General features: G+C 38.5%; 1 protein-coding gene across 2 annotated transcripts in view; it reads right to left on the reverse strand.

The window, feature by feature from the left end:
- The window catches only part of LOC106882355 (cleavage stimulation factor subunit 1), a 60,648-nt gene extending 52,096 nt beyond the window's left edge, over nucleotides 1-8,552 (reverse strand). Inside the window, exons 1-2 of one of the 2 annotated variants that reach the window (XM_052977016.2) lie at nucleotides 8,441-8,546; nucleotides 4,778-4,845 (exon numbers count right to left, since the gene is read on the reverse strand). In XM_052977016.2, the coding sequence (XP_052832976.2) occupies nucleotides 4,778-4,845; nucleotides 8,441-8,536 (164 nt within the window). In that variant the 5' untranslated portion in view covers nucleotides 8,537-8,546. Of the gene's footprint in view, nucleotides 1-4,777; nucleotides 4,846-8,440 lie in introns of both variants that reach the window. The other variant, XM_014933009.3, reaches the window with a different exon arrangement.
- Nucleotides 8,553-15,538: the final 6,986 nt, after the last annotated feature.

Here is a 15,538-nt window from a genome sequence, read left to right on the forward strand (position 1 = left end):
GGGTAAACCATTGCTAATCTGTTTTAACCTTTTTAATATCAATCTGACTGAGTTTGACCTTGTTTCTAAGATACAAAGCTGCTGTTTTAAATAAATTGAAACCTTCCTTCAAAATATTGGTTTCAAATTTGGCACAAGGCCAGCAATTTCAGTAAAGGAGCTAAATCAATAACATCGACCCCAGTGATTAACTGGTACTATTTTGTCAACGCTGAGAGGACCTTTATGTGCCACCAGCATGGGTGCCATTTGTGTGACGCTGGTATCTGCCACGACTGCGATTTTACTCAGCTTGACAGGTCTTCTCAAGCACAACATAATGCCAAAGGTCTTGGTTATTGACTCCCATGGAGCCCAACACTCGAAAGGAACTCAGTCATTCTATTATTCTTTTACTTGTTTCAGTCATTTTGACTGTGGCCATGCTGGAGCACCGCCTTTAGTTGAACAGATTACTCCCGGGACTTATTCTTTGTAAGCCTAATACTTATTCTATCAACCTCTTTGGCTGAACTGCTAAGTTATGGGGGCATAAACACACCAACATCAGTTGTCAAGCAATGGTAGGGGACAAACACAGACACACAAATATATACATACATACATACATACATACATACATACATACATACATACATATATATATATATATATATATATATATAATATATATATATACTACAGGCTTCTTTCAGTTTCTGTCTACCAAATCCACTCACAAGGCTTTGGTCAGCCCAAAGCTATAGTAGAAGACACTTGCCCAAGGTGCCATGTGGTTGCGAGGCAAGCTTCTTACAACACAGCCACTCCTGTGCCTATATATATATATATATATATATATATATATATATATATATGTGTGTGTGTGTGTGTGTATATATATATATATATATATACGAGGTAGAAACTCCCTGTTAATTTGAGGTATTTTGAATAAATATAAATTTTAATAAATGGAGTTATACGCATGTATTAAATGATTTCTTTTATTTCCTACATATGTTTCGAAGATTACAATTTGTTCATTCCAAAGGAATGAGTGATGTTGAGAAAAATGTAATCTCTTCAGGGAAATACATAAGAACCAACTCAACCATAAGACATTATTACCAAATGTTTTACCGAATTATATGTCGGAAATAAAAGAAATCATTTAACACATGCGTATAACTCCATTTATTAAATTTCATATATATATATATATATATATATATATACACACACAGAGCCAAAAACAAAAGACAAACAACATGTTTATCCAACATGGTATGGACCCCTATGGTGGAATTTGAACTCAGAAGACGGATGAAACCCCACTAAGCATTTTGCCTGGCATGCTAACACTTCTGCCTGCTCACCACTTTCCTTCAAAATATTGGTGTTAATTTATATTCCAAAAACCAGCTTAACCTTTTAGCATTCGGATTATTCTGTCAAATTTAATTCTTAATTCGCAGTATTTTGGATTAATCAGGCATTATCTTGTTACATTGAGGTTTCAATGATGTGATTGTACATTTTTAGAATGACAATGTTGGGTTGGGATAAGACACCAGATTTTAACAGTTTGAACATAAAACAGATAGAATATTTGGACTGGATATGACTGGTTGAAATGCTAAAGGGTTAATAATGACAAAGTTATTTTACCAAATTCTTCATTCTTTTCAATATTGATTGGAAGAAAGGCAATATATTTTTAACAGAACTAAGTTAATAAAAGGGCTAAGAGAAGCTGGTTTGCTTCTACATTCAGAGTTCATTGTCGTCATCATCATCATCATCATCAATATCATCAGCATTATCATTTAATACTCATCTTCCATGCTGGTATGGGTCAAACAGACCAGAGTACAACATTGAGCTTGATTGTTTGTTTTGGTATGTGGCTGGATGCCCTTCCTAATATCAACCACTTTACAGAATATACTGGGTGCTTTTTATGTCATTGACACAAGTGAGGCCACTAAGCGTCTCACAAGATGAAACTCCTTGATCAATGAAGGTGACGTATTCAGGGAGTCAGTTTAAGCCAGGTGTTGAGAGGCAAGCGTGTAACAGATAGATAAGAACAGGTGTCTTTCTGCAGAAGAGGTAGATGGTTACCCCTACTAGAATCCAGATCAAAGTTAGTTACACAGCAGTATTTGATTTATCATCATCATCATCATCATCATTTAACATCTATTGTCCATGCTGGCATGGTTTGGGCAGTTTGACTGGGCTGGCACACTGGAAGGCTGCACCAGACTCCAGTCTAAGTTGGCATGGTTTTCTACAGCTGGATGCCCTTCCTAACACCAGCCATTCCGAGAGTGTAATGGGTGCTTTTACATGTCACCAGCATGGGTTCCATTTGTGTGACACTGGGGTGCTTTTATGTGCCACCAGCACGAGTGCCAATTTGCATGACACTGGTATCTGCCATGACTGCAATTTTGCTCAGTTTGATGGGTCTTCTTCTCAAGCATGACATAATGCCAAAGGTCGCAGTCATTGCCTCCATGAGGCCCGACACTCTAAAGGAACTCAGCCACTTTGCCTCCATGGGGCCCAATGCTTCAAAGGTGTTCTTTACATGCCACCAGCATGGGTGTGCTTGGCTTGATGGGTCCTCTCAAGCACCTATTATTGGAACCATTTTGGGTCCAAATGGTTGGTCCCTTAAAGCTAACCTCTCCCATCATTCCTGTATGTTTTGAGTATTAAACAAGGTTCCTTCAAACCTGTGCTTGTGTGTGTACACATTTTACGATTAGCACACAAACAGGGAACAAAAAATTGAAATGTTCACACATAAGGGTTTCAAAATAAAATTAAATTTATTTCATCTTTTATTCTTTTACTTGTTTTGGCTATGACCATGCTGGAGCACTGCATGAATGGTTTTAGTCAAACAAATTGACCCCAACACGCATTTTTTTTTAAAGTCTGGTACTTAGTGGATCTTTTTGTCCTGTTGTGGACATGACAATTCCTCTATGACTGGGATTGCCATGAATTCCACACAATATGTACTGTAAATGGGATGTTGCTAGCAAGGGAATTCAACCCTAGAAACCATACCAAAAACTGCAATGGATGAGCATAATGCAGTCTCCATCCCATGTAGGGGGGAAGTAACTACATATAAGGACTGACTTGGACCCCGTAATGAGCCTTGTGACCCATACTGCATGGACATGGGATATAAAATGATGTCAATGAGGATTATGGTGATTGGTAAATTTTGCCACTAATAGGTGTGGCTGTGGGGTAAGAAGCTTGCTTCTTGAGCACATGGTTCTGGGTTCAGTCCCACTGTGTGGCACCTTGGGCAAATGTCTTGCACTGTAGCCTCAGGCTAATTAAAGTCTTGTGAGTGGATTTGGTTGACGGAAACTGAAAGAAGCCTATCATGTGTGTGTCTTTGTTTGTTCCCCACTCACCACCACCATCTGACAACTGGTGTTGGTGTGTTTATGTTCCCATAACTTAGCGGTTTGGCAAAACAGACTAATAGAATAAGTACCAGACTTTAATAGGTAAGTACTGGGATTGATTTGTTCAACTAAAATCCTTCAAGGTGGTGCCCCAGCATGGCCTGAGTCTAATGATTAAAACAAGTAAAAGACAAAAAAGGATAAAGATAATAACAAGAGCACTCAGAGAGCGCAAATCTCTGCCAAGGCAACACCAATGTCCCCTCAACGATGAGCCAGAGATGATTTTTAAAATGAGAATATCTGAAATAAACTTGACTGCTCTCACAAATGAGAATACTAAAAATGAATACGACCGCGCTCAAAAATTAAATAAAAAAACAGGGAAAATAATCCAGAATCCTTGTGCTGTACCAGATTGATCCCAAAATCTAATTAGTTCGTGCCAGTCACGAAGCCAAACATCCCTGAGAGTTTCATCCAAATCCATCCAGCAGTTCTTCAGATATCTTGTCCATGGTCAAACAAATAAACAAACAAACAAACAAACATGACTGAAAACAATACCTCCGCCCTCACTGAGGCGGAGGTTGTAAAATATAAGAATAATGATAATTCCTTAGCTGATCACACACACACACACACACACACACACACACACACACACACTCACACCCATACACATTTGTAGGCAGAGCTGTGTGGTAAGAAGTTTGCCTCCCAACCACATGGTCCTAGCTTCAGTCCCACTGCATGGCACCTAGGGCAAGTGTCTTCTATAGCTTTGGGTCAACCAAAGCTTTGTGAGTGGATTTGGTTGACGGAAACTGAAAGAAGCCCGTCGTATATATGTATATATATTTATGTATGTGTGCATTTGTGCCTGTGTTTGTACCCCTCATCACCACTTGACAACTGATGTTGGTGTGTTTACGTCTCCGTAACTTAGCAGTTCAGCAACCGAGATCGATAGAATAAGTATTAGGCTTGCAAAGAATAAGTCCTGGAGTGCTCCATCATGGCTACTGTCAAATGACTGAAACATGTAAAAGAAATATATAGGCACAGGAATGGCTGTGTCGTAAATAGCTTGTTTACCAACCACGTGGTTCTGGGTTCAGTACCACTGCATAGCACCTTGGGCAAGTGTCTTCTACTATAGCCTTGGGTTGATTAAAGCCTTGTGAGTGGATTTGGTAGACGGAAACTGAAAGAAGCCTGTCGTATATATATATGTGTGTGTGTGTGTGTGCATTTGTCCCCACCACCATTGCTGAATCCGATGTTGGTGTGTTTATGTCCCCGTAACTTAGCGGTTCAGCAAAAGAGACTGATAGAATAAGTACTAGGCTTACAAAGAATAAGTCCTGGGGTCGATTTGCTCCACTAACGACTGTGCTCCAGCATGGCCGCAGTCACATGACTGAAACAAATAAAAGAAAATATAAAAGAATATATTGTATATATATATATATATATATATATATACACACACACACATATATGTCTGTGAATGCACACACACACACACATGTGTAGAAGGGGCTGTAATGGGATCACAGGCAGGTTGAGAGGGAGGGGGCAACTTCTTAAGTGACAGATGCATAGCAGTAGTTAGCAGAAAGGTTACAGTTGAGATGAATTCCTTGAAATTCTCAGAAAACTCCCTAGAAGTAGATGATGGCTTTTGTTACCTAGGTGACCTAATTAACCGTGAAGGTGAGTACTCCCAAGTGAAAGCATATGGCCTCGAGGTTAATGTGTTACTTTCATGATTGTAAGATTGTGGTTTCGATTCCTGAACTGTGCAGTGCAGTGTGTTCTTGAGCAAAACCCTCCATTTCATGTTGCTTCAGTCCACTCAGCTGTAAATAAATAGCCTCGTGACTGATCAAAATTGCATTCAGTGCTTGACAACCAATATTGGTGTGTTTATACCCCCATAACTTAGCGGTTCAGCAAAAAAAACTGATAGAATAAGTACCAGGCTTTACAAAAAAAAAAAAATATTAAGTACTAGGGTCAATTCTGTCAACTAAAATTCTTCAGTGTGTTGCTCCAGCATGGCCACTGTCTAATGACTGAAAGAAGTAAAAGATAAAAATAAAAGAAAAAAAAACAAAGAATTCATCTCCTGAGAGTATATTTGCCAGAGTCAGAGGAGCAAGGTAAAAAAGAAGTTTAGGGATCTATTCTTTCTACTAGCATCAAAAGTTTCTGTCTCCTTGGGAAGGGTAGGTTCCATGATGCTTAACCCCTTAGCATTCAGATTACGATGTCAAATGTAATGCTTATCTGTTCACACTGCTTTCAATTAATCCTGGCTTGTCTTGTGGCTTTGAGATATTGATCATGTGACAAGTTATTTTTAGAATGACATTGTAGGGTAAGTGTGGGAGGTCAGATCTGACTGGGATCAACATAAAACAAGAATCATATTTGGGCCACCTGATATGGCTGGTTTAAATGCTAAAGGATTAATGGTAGTGTAACAGGAGTCTTGAAAACAAAAGGTTGACAAGAGTTAGAGAGAAATGAGGTAAGAATGTTCTGGTGGATTTGCTTGTAACAACAAAATGCTTGGTTGGTTGACAGAACAAAAATCTGTGTGAAGTCTAAATCCCCCCAAAATATTCATTTACAGAGCTGTATTAACCATTAAACAAAATAAGCATGTGTTCAGGGCATCAAGGGAGGCAGGGGACACTGCAGAAATGGTAAATGGTTTAGGGAAAAAGAGAAATGACTTTAAACTTGATAAAATAATATTCAAAGTGATTTATATGATTGCAAATATAATTTCAACGTGTTCATGGTGTCATAGTGAAGATCTGATCAAAGGCAGCATGCATGCATATATATATATATATATATATATATATATATATATATATATATATATATATATATATATATATATATATATAGATATATATATATATATATAGATATATATATATATACACACCCAATGGTCTGTCAGAGAAAAGGTGCCAAAGACAAAATTGTTAATGACATTCCAATATGTTGTTCATCCCCAGTGGTTAGTTTGCTTACAACAACTAGGTTTCTGATGAGTTAGGCATTTGCTGGGTCTATTGTGTTTTGATGATCAGTCAAGGTTCTGATTTAAAAAAAGAGTTTTTACTGTTTTACCAAGGACCTGAATGGTTAGTTGGTTGCTGACACCATCAATCCCTGACAAGAAGCTGTTTGGTATTTATAATTACACAGTGATTTCAAGTTCAATTCTGAGGCAGTGAGATACTGTCAATATTCCTGCTATGGGTTTGACTGACAAAGTGCAAATGAAATGAGAGAAAAATTGGATACAAGCAGAATTAGATGTGTGCAAGAGAGGAGACTACACTGTTATGGTCATGTGATGTGTAGAGAGGATGATGTGAGTTGAATAAAGTGCTGAATAGTTAAAATGAAAGAAGGAGACCAAGGGTGATATAGTGAAGACATGGTGAATATTGATCTTAAGGGCTGAACCTCAGAAAGGAGACAATAATGGACTGTGATTTCTGGTGAGAAGCTATGCCAGAGGTGATTCACCCAACCCATGCAAGCATAAATATGGGCGAAAATAGATGAAATCTGCAAGAGAGAAGACAGTGCTGGGATAGTCATGTGATGCACAGAGAAGATGATGTCAGTGCTGAGTTTTCAAGGTGTATGAAATTTGTGAAAGAAGGAAACCAAACAAGACACAGGATGGAATGGTGAAGACTGATTTCAAAGGCTGAATCTGAGAAAGAAGATGACAAAGAACTGTGACTCAAGGTGAAGAAGATGCTATGCTTGAGGGAGTGTGGTGGGGAAATGAACTCAACAAAAGAGTTGAGTGGAGGAGAAACAAGTAAGATAGGAGTGCCTGAGTAAGGGTGGGTGGCATGAGGCTAACCAGATCTGAGAAGAGACCATTGTAGTAGCAGTAGAAAAGACAGAGATAGGACATAGCATGCCTGTGGAGAGGAGGATGGAGTATATCTGTGAGTCAGTCCACTCTGTAAAGTGGTAGGTGTTAGGAAGGGCATCCACTTATAAAAATTATGCCAAACAGACCTCACTGGTGCTGGTACCATGTAAAAAGTACCCAGTTCATTCTGTAAAGTAGTTAGTATTAGGAAGGGCATCCAGCCATGAAAAAAACATGCCAAGACTGACAGTAGAACTTGGTGCAATCCTCTGCCAAACCAGCACCTGTCAAACCACCCAACCAATGCCAGCATGGAAGATGGACATTAAATGTCCATAAATGATGATGATAGTTAGGTGATGCTTTTCTCAATGTGTCTAGGATGTCTGTTTGTGCAGCATCAGCCACAGCTGCACTGTTCCAGATGTGAGAGTGATGCTCCATTATGGGCTTTACTTGAGCTTTGTAGAGTAGCAATAGTTGTTGGGGGTGTAAGTGAAGTATCTTCTGACCCTGATATAAAAGGACCAGTCATTGCGATTTGGTCCTAGTCATGTTAAGGATGAGCTTTTGCTAGGAGAGATTCTCAATCATGTGACTCAACAACTAGTGAGTTTGAGGACTTTTCCCCCACTTCTTTCCTTCTACCTTCCTTTCTTTCTTTGTATATGTGTACAGACACACCTTTTATTTTTTACTTGTTTCAATCATTGGACTGAGGCCATGCTAGGGTACTGCCTTGGAGGGCTTTAGTGGAACAAATTGACATCAGTACTTATGTATTTTTTTAGCTGATCTGGTACTTATTGTATCGGTCTCCGTTGCAAACTGCTATGTCCAAGGTGCCATGCAGTGGGACTGAATCCAAATCCACGTGGTTGTTGCAAAGCATGTTTCTTAACCACACACACACACAAGCGAAAAACGAAATTGGTTTGGACTTCCAAAATTACCAGTGCCAGTTCAAGACGGTCTGCGATGGAGACACTGACCTGCTCCCTATTACTAGCTTCCATACATATAAGGTAAAACACGTTTCAATGGGTTATCAGGACTGGGTTACAAACTCATTTCCTTGCCGGATTGTACTTACTCTTTTGATGTACGTCACGACTGTCAATATGAATAAGCTATTCATCCGTTTGGATAGAAACGGATGAAAATAGCCTAGTGGACAGCTTTCGACCATTCACCGGAAATGACGCAAAGCGTACATGTTCTTCCTTTTATGGTCGAAAGGAAAAGTTAGTGTTATGTTTATTATATGTATGTATTTGTTAGTTGGGGAGAGAGAGAGATATATAGACAGGGACATATACATATATAGTGAACGTATTTGTGTATGTGAGAAAGAGAGAAAAAGGCATTGAGAGGGATGGATATAGAGTAGTGTTTGTCTGTCTATGTGTATAAGAAGATAGTGGAAAGGTGCTTTCCTAGTCTGCCCCATCACAAACCACATCTTGTCTTCCTCCCTCATCGCCAGTTTTCTTTACTTTGCCCTTTATCCACACACACACGCACATATATATGTATATATAAAGCATTACACCTCTCTGTCAGTCTGCCTATTCACCCTATACAAATACAAATCATATTTCTTGCCTTCTAAATAACTATAGCCGACTATCTCTCTCTCTTTTTTGTATCTTTCTGTCTATCCCCCTCCCGATATTACCTGACTAACTATCCTCCTCCTTCTATATGTCACTCTTTCTCTCTACCTACAACTGTATCTGACTCGCTAACCACCCCCTCTCTCTATCTTTCAGTCTATCTAAGCCATTTATAACGATATACAACTATCTATTTATCTACAACAGTCTTCTCTATCTATCCGGCAGACTGTCTGTTTATATTTATATATAAATATATATATTCTCTCACACACCTATCAGTTAGCGGGCATTTTGTCTTCCACCGAAGGTGGGGTGTGTTGTAAGAAGAACACGTTAACTAGTTTCTAGTTGTGTCTTACCTTCGTTAAAGAAGTCACATACACACATATTCATAAACATATGAATATATATATATAAATATACACACCCACCCACACACACATATATATGTATGTGTGTAGAGAGAGAGAGACAGCGAGAGAAACATCTAACTTCTGTTTACCGATGTTGGGTAAGTATTAATTAAAAGTTATTTTCTATTCAATTTTCATATTGATGTTCTTATTGACATTCATGAATAGAAAAGGCATGAATGTCTCATAATCATATGTTCGCCCTCCCTCGAAAATCTATGAGGTAATTTGTATGTAAGAATTTATCAAAGCAATTAGAATGTGCGTGTCAAATCGGGCACTTGTGTTTTACTGCAAATTAAATCTGTTCATTTACTTTTTTTTACGCTTAATTGAAATCCTGCAGGGTTAAGTGGAACCGACTTTGTTTTACTTTTGTACAGGTATCGGTAAAGTAAGTACCAGTTATATACTGAGGGGTTGGGACGGAATGGGTTATAGAGTCAATTAATGCGTTGGTCTGTCCTGCAAAATTTGTGGCGCCTGTACGCAAGCCCTTTTCTTATCGAAATAGAAGTGAAAGATGTGATATTACAACAACTTACTAACGTCTTCCTTTCCCCGTTGTTAGTCATTTAGACCCAAGTCAACCCTAATTGAACTAACCGATGATTAAACGTGTTCCAACCATGACCGTCCCGTCCATTTTAGAGGAATATGTCCGGTTGCATTAGACAGTGCGTCCCTTATTTACGAATGTCAGATTTGGTTGTTATTTCTAGCGGCTTGATGTTGATGTGTTCTTGTTATAAAAGGCAGTCAGAATTGTGCTGAGTTCGAATCTGGGCTTGGAGGTTAACTTCACTCTTTTCGATTTAATCGACTAAGCCCCCCCCCTCCTCTTAAAATAGCTAACCTTGTTTCTGAATTAGAAACGATTATTATGATTATTGTTAATGTTTAACCCCAGGTTACTCTTGATCCAGCAGGCTTATGTTGAATGTGTTCCTGTTGTGACCATCTTGTTTTTGGTCAAACATGGTACATGTTGGACTACAAGAGCCAATGTCCCCCCCCCCCCGTTTTCCTCCCTTCTCTCAGACAGCAGGCATGTGAATAGTTGATTTTTCTAATTCTAGAATGTCGAGTCATTGACCATAAAGATGCTCCCGCCGGTATCAAGACACGGGGTAGAAAGCGTATGAGCTTAGTTTGGATGATGTTGCAATCCTTCTATTCCTTTCCTGCTATGTCCTTGGTTTTACTCTAGTGGTTGGTCATAGACCAATTTCCAAAGAAATACCAGTAATATACTCAGATAGTTAATGACTCATTTGCTAACACCGATTTTTCTTCCTCTTGCATAGTTTTGTATATTGTCAAAAAAAAAAAAAAAGAAAAGAATTTCATTTTTGTTCTCGTTTGCGTATTATAGCTGACAATTGTGGGGTGGTCATTATATATATATATATATATATATATATATATATATATATATTGTCCGTAAAAACATAAATCCGAAAAAAGAAGCACACTCTAAGTTATAGAGCAGTATATATTAAAGTTAGATAAGGCTGGTTTAGGGGATTATCTTAAGTTTCATGTCTGTATAGGGTTTAGTTTTATGGTGTACCATCAGATCCAAAACTCTGTTGGCTTAAGGCCTCTCAGACTCGCTAGAGAGGCCTTAAGCCAATAGGTTTTGGGATCTGATGATACGCCATAAAGCTAAACCCTTTATGGATGTGAAACCTAAGTTAATCCCATAAACCGGCCTTATCTAACTTTAATATATATATATATATATATGTATATATATATATATATATATATATATATATATATATATATATATATATAGTGTGTGTGTATGTACTTATACATTTATGTATACATATGTTCATGTATTTATATGTATATATGTGTGTGTGGAGGGGCGCAGAGTTTTGAAATAGCTGCCCGTCAAAGTCCCACATATTACACATGGGAAAGGAAACGGACAGAAGTAGCTGGCGCAAGAAGGGCAAAAATAGTTTTTAAAAAGTCATCGAAATTATCGGCGTAAAAAACCCACCAACCCAAACCAACTCTTGTATGAAAGAGGAATATTAAAAATGAAAAAAATAAAAAAATAAACACTACCCTTTTCTCAAGAGGTTTGGAACTTCGAGGGATAGTTATTCTAAAATTCTGCCTGTGTATTTATGTTTTAGCATAGAAATTGCGCAATTAGGAGGTAAAAGGAGTACGCAATACGAAATGTTGAGTTACAGTTATTGGAAGCTGAAAACAGCACTAACTCTTATTACTGAGTTTCACGATTCCGATTTTCCGGGCGACGATGAGGAGTAGAACAAGGACGGCCAGTTTTTTAATATAATCTTACATTGGAAAAATGCAAGAAAAATGTATTACAGAAAAGTAACGGTTTGGAAAGTTTACAACTTCACACTCACACGTATGTGTGTGTGCGTGTGTGTGTGTATGTATGTATGTACTATTTATCTATCTATCTATCTATCTATCTTAAAATTAATTTAGTTGAGTGTACTTCTTTTTCGGATATATCATACATTGACGATATATATATATATGTGTGTGTGTGTATACACACGTATATGTTTGTAAACATGCATATACACATGCATACTCAGTGTGTGTGTGTGTGTGTGATGTATGTATGCATGTATATATATATATATATTCAATCTTTTAATCTTTGACTTATTTCAGTCATTTGACTGCAGCCATGCTGGAGCCCCGCTTTGAAGGGTTTTAGCCGAACAAATCAACACTAGGGCCTTTTTTTTAAAGCCTAGTACTTATTCTGTTGGTGTCTTTGCCGAAACGCTAATTTACGGGGACGTAAAAACACCAACACTGGTTGTTAAGCGGTCGTCGGACACAAAGACATACATAATGTGTACATACGACGGGCTTCTTTCAGTTTCCGTTTACCAAATCCACTCACAAGGCTTTGGTCGGCCCCAGGCTATGGGAGAAGACACTAGCTGAAGGTGTCACGCAGTGGGACTGAATCCGGAACCATGTGGTTTGGAAGCAAGCTTCTTACCACATAACCACGCCTAAAGATGTTTGAATCTTGACCATGTTTGTTTTTCAAATGTCATTTTCACACCGCACTGTCCAATTGTCCAAGATTTGGAGGAGGAGATTTGGCTGCTATTTCTAGCCACTTGAGTGGTCGTGTAGGGGCTCAGCCCCTTGAGTGTCATTAATGGTGGTGGTGGGGGAGGGAGAAGTTTCTGGAGTTTACATAGAAGATAGAGAGGGAAGGGGTAAGTTATGTCTGGCTCTCTTTATCTCTTACTACCCCTCTACAGTTGCCCTTTACGAAATACCCATTCTTCTCTTCCTTGTACCCTCTCTGTCTGTCTCCCTGTCTTTCACTCTCTCTGTGTCTGATTGTCTCTCACTCTCTCTGCGTCTGGTCCTCATTCTCCACCCCCTCTCTCATGGTCTGAATTATGTACATGTGTGTTAGTATGTAATCATATGCGTGTGTATATGTAGTTATGTAGTCGTCTATATATGTGTGTATCATCACGTACTGATATCTGTATATTGTTTTGTAATGATTTGTGTATATGTATATTACTGTTGTGTTACTAATGTATGTTTGTGTTTAATTATGTACGTGTATGTGCATGTTGTCATGGAGTGTATATTTAGTAACGTGTATGTGTGTACGTGTGTATAAAATTGTGTGTGTTTATATGTGTGTGCTACCTTCACACTGTATATGTACCACTGACATAATCCATATTGTTATGCAAGATTGTCAGCTTACAACACTCGTCTTGATGTTTATATGGATGACATTAAAAACTTTAAAAACAATTAGCTGGGAGTTAGTTATAACATGAAATATTTGACTGGGGATTATCTTTCATGGGATATATAACATGGGGATAGCTACATATTAAAATATTTGACTGGGGAGTGTTGTACATGGAAGAATATGTTACATGGGGCTGGCTATACGTTGGATATTTGACTAGGGTTTGCCATACATGGAGGAATAAATCATGTGAGGTTGGTTATATCATGAAATATTTGAATGGGGATTATCATATATGCAATGATATGTATCATAGGTTGGTTGTATGTTGAAATATTTGGCTGGGGACCATCACACATGGAGGCTTTGTAACATAGTGTTGATTTGTCATGAAAATATTTGAATGAAGGCTGTTTCATACGGAAGATATATAACGGAACTCCCACCTTGAAATATCTGGCTGGGGTTTCGTCAGAAATGGTAAAAAAATATACTGGAAGCAGGCATAAGGTGCAAAGGAAGTCAGCAGAAAAACTGTACACGATTCACTGATTTGGTGGCTATGGTGTTTAATCCTAGGTCAACCATGATCTAGTAGGCCTCTGATCAGATGTATTCCAGCCATGACTATTCCATCTTTCATTTAGACACAGTGTGTCAAAGACTATGTTCTTTGTTTTGTTGTTGTTGTTTAACCCCAGGTCAACAGATCTATGATGAAGAAGATATTCCAGCCGTGACCCACCCATCTTTTATTCAGACATAGTGTATCTAGGAGTACAGTATCTAATGTGTCCTTTTTGTTGTTGTTGTTGTTTAGTCCCAGCTAAGTCCTGGTCTGGTACACACACACACACACACACACACACACACATGCACACATATACACACACATGCACACATATACACAGGCATAAAAATTTACACATGCATATGCACCCATGCAAGCACGTACACGAATATCCACACAAGCACCTATGCATATGTGCATACACATACACACATATACCTATATATATACACGCATGCATATATACATGCATATACATTTATACAGACATACATAAATTTATGGTAAACATCATGTTTGCTGCTTGTTATCCTTACTATATAACAACCCCTGACTGTCCTTCCTTCCCTCCCACTCTCCCTCTTTCTTTCTCCTCACTCCAAGTCCCAACATCTTCCCTGTTTCTGCAACTCCCTACATCTTCCCTGTTGCATAAACACTTCTTTTTTCAAGGCTCCCCCCACCACCACAATCCCCATGTTTCTAATTCTTTTTTACCTTCATGCCAACACCTTCCAGCCTCACATCCCACCCACACTAAACCCCACTACCTTTCCTATCATACCAACTATAGCTCTTCCCTCTGTCACACGAAATCCCCTTTCCTACCATACATTTCCAGCTATACCACCATCCACATTTCACCCTGGTATATATATATATCATCATCATCGTCGTTTAACGTCCGCCTTCCATGCTAGCATGGGTTGGACGATTTGACTGAGGACTGGTGAAACCAGATGGCTACACCATATATATATATATATATATATATATATATATATATTATATATATATATATATATATGAAAAGATTAAATAGAAATGGCTTTTCTGATATTTTTTTCCACTTTAATAATTAAATATTTATAAATTATTATATTTTTCAAATATATAATGGTAACGATATTTTTGCCAACCTAATGTGGCAGTCCCATTTTGGGGTGAATGCTACTGTGGGATTTTCTATTTCTTATTCTACAACACACACACACACAGGTAGCAATACATACCTACATCAGGTATTATATCACACACATTAACATCTGTTTACAGAGGCATACATATACTATCAACACGTCTTCTTACAAACTCACTCATGCATATATATATATATCTCCATACATTCATACACGCATATGTTTATACTTATTTATTTATATACAAAGTTGTAATGAACTCTAGGGAGAGCTGAACAACAGAAGGTTTTTCAGAGATGTCCCCCCAACACACACACACACACACACACACACGTTTCAGCCCTTAACTCTTTACGTTCTAAGGGGGTTGGACTCATATCCAGCTCATAACTCTTGGATATCCCTCTCCTGCTACATCATCATCATCATCATCATCGTTTAACGTCGGCTTTCCATGCTAGCATGGGTTGGATGATTTGACTGAGGACTGGTGAAACCGGATGGCAACACCAGGCTCCAATCTAATTTGGCAGAGTTTCTACAGCTGGATGCCCTTCCTAACGCCAACCACTCAGAGTGTAGTGGGTGCTTTTACGTGTCACCCGCACGAAAATGGCCATGCTCGAAATGGTGTCTTTTATGTGCCACCCGCACAAGAGCCAGTCCAGGGGCACTGGCAACGATCTCGCTCGAAAACCCTACAAGGC

Source organism: Octopus bimaculoides, chromosome 26, assembly GCF_046866305.1.
Source record: "Octopus bimaculoides isolate indiv1 chromosome 26, ASM4686630v1, whole genome shotgun sequence".
Lineage (NCBI taxonomy): Eukaryota > Metazoa > Mollusca > Cephalopoda > Octopoda > Octopodidae > Octopus > Octopus bimaculoides.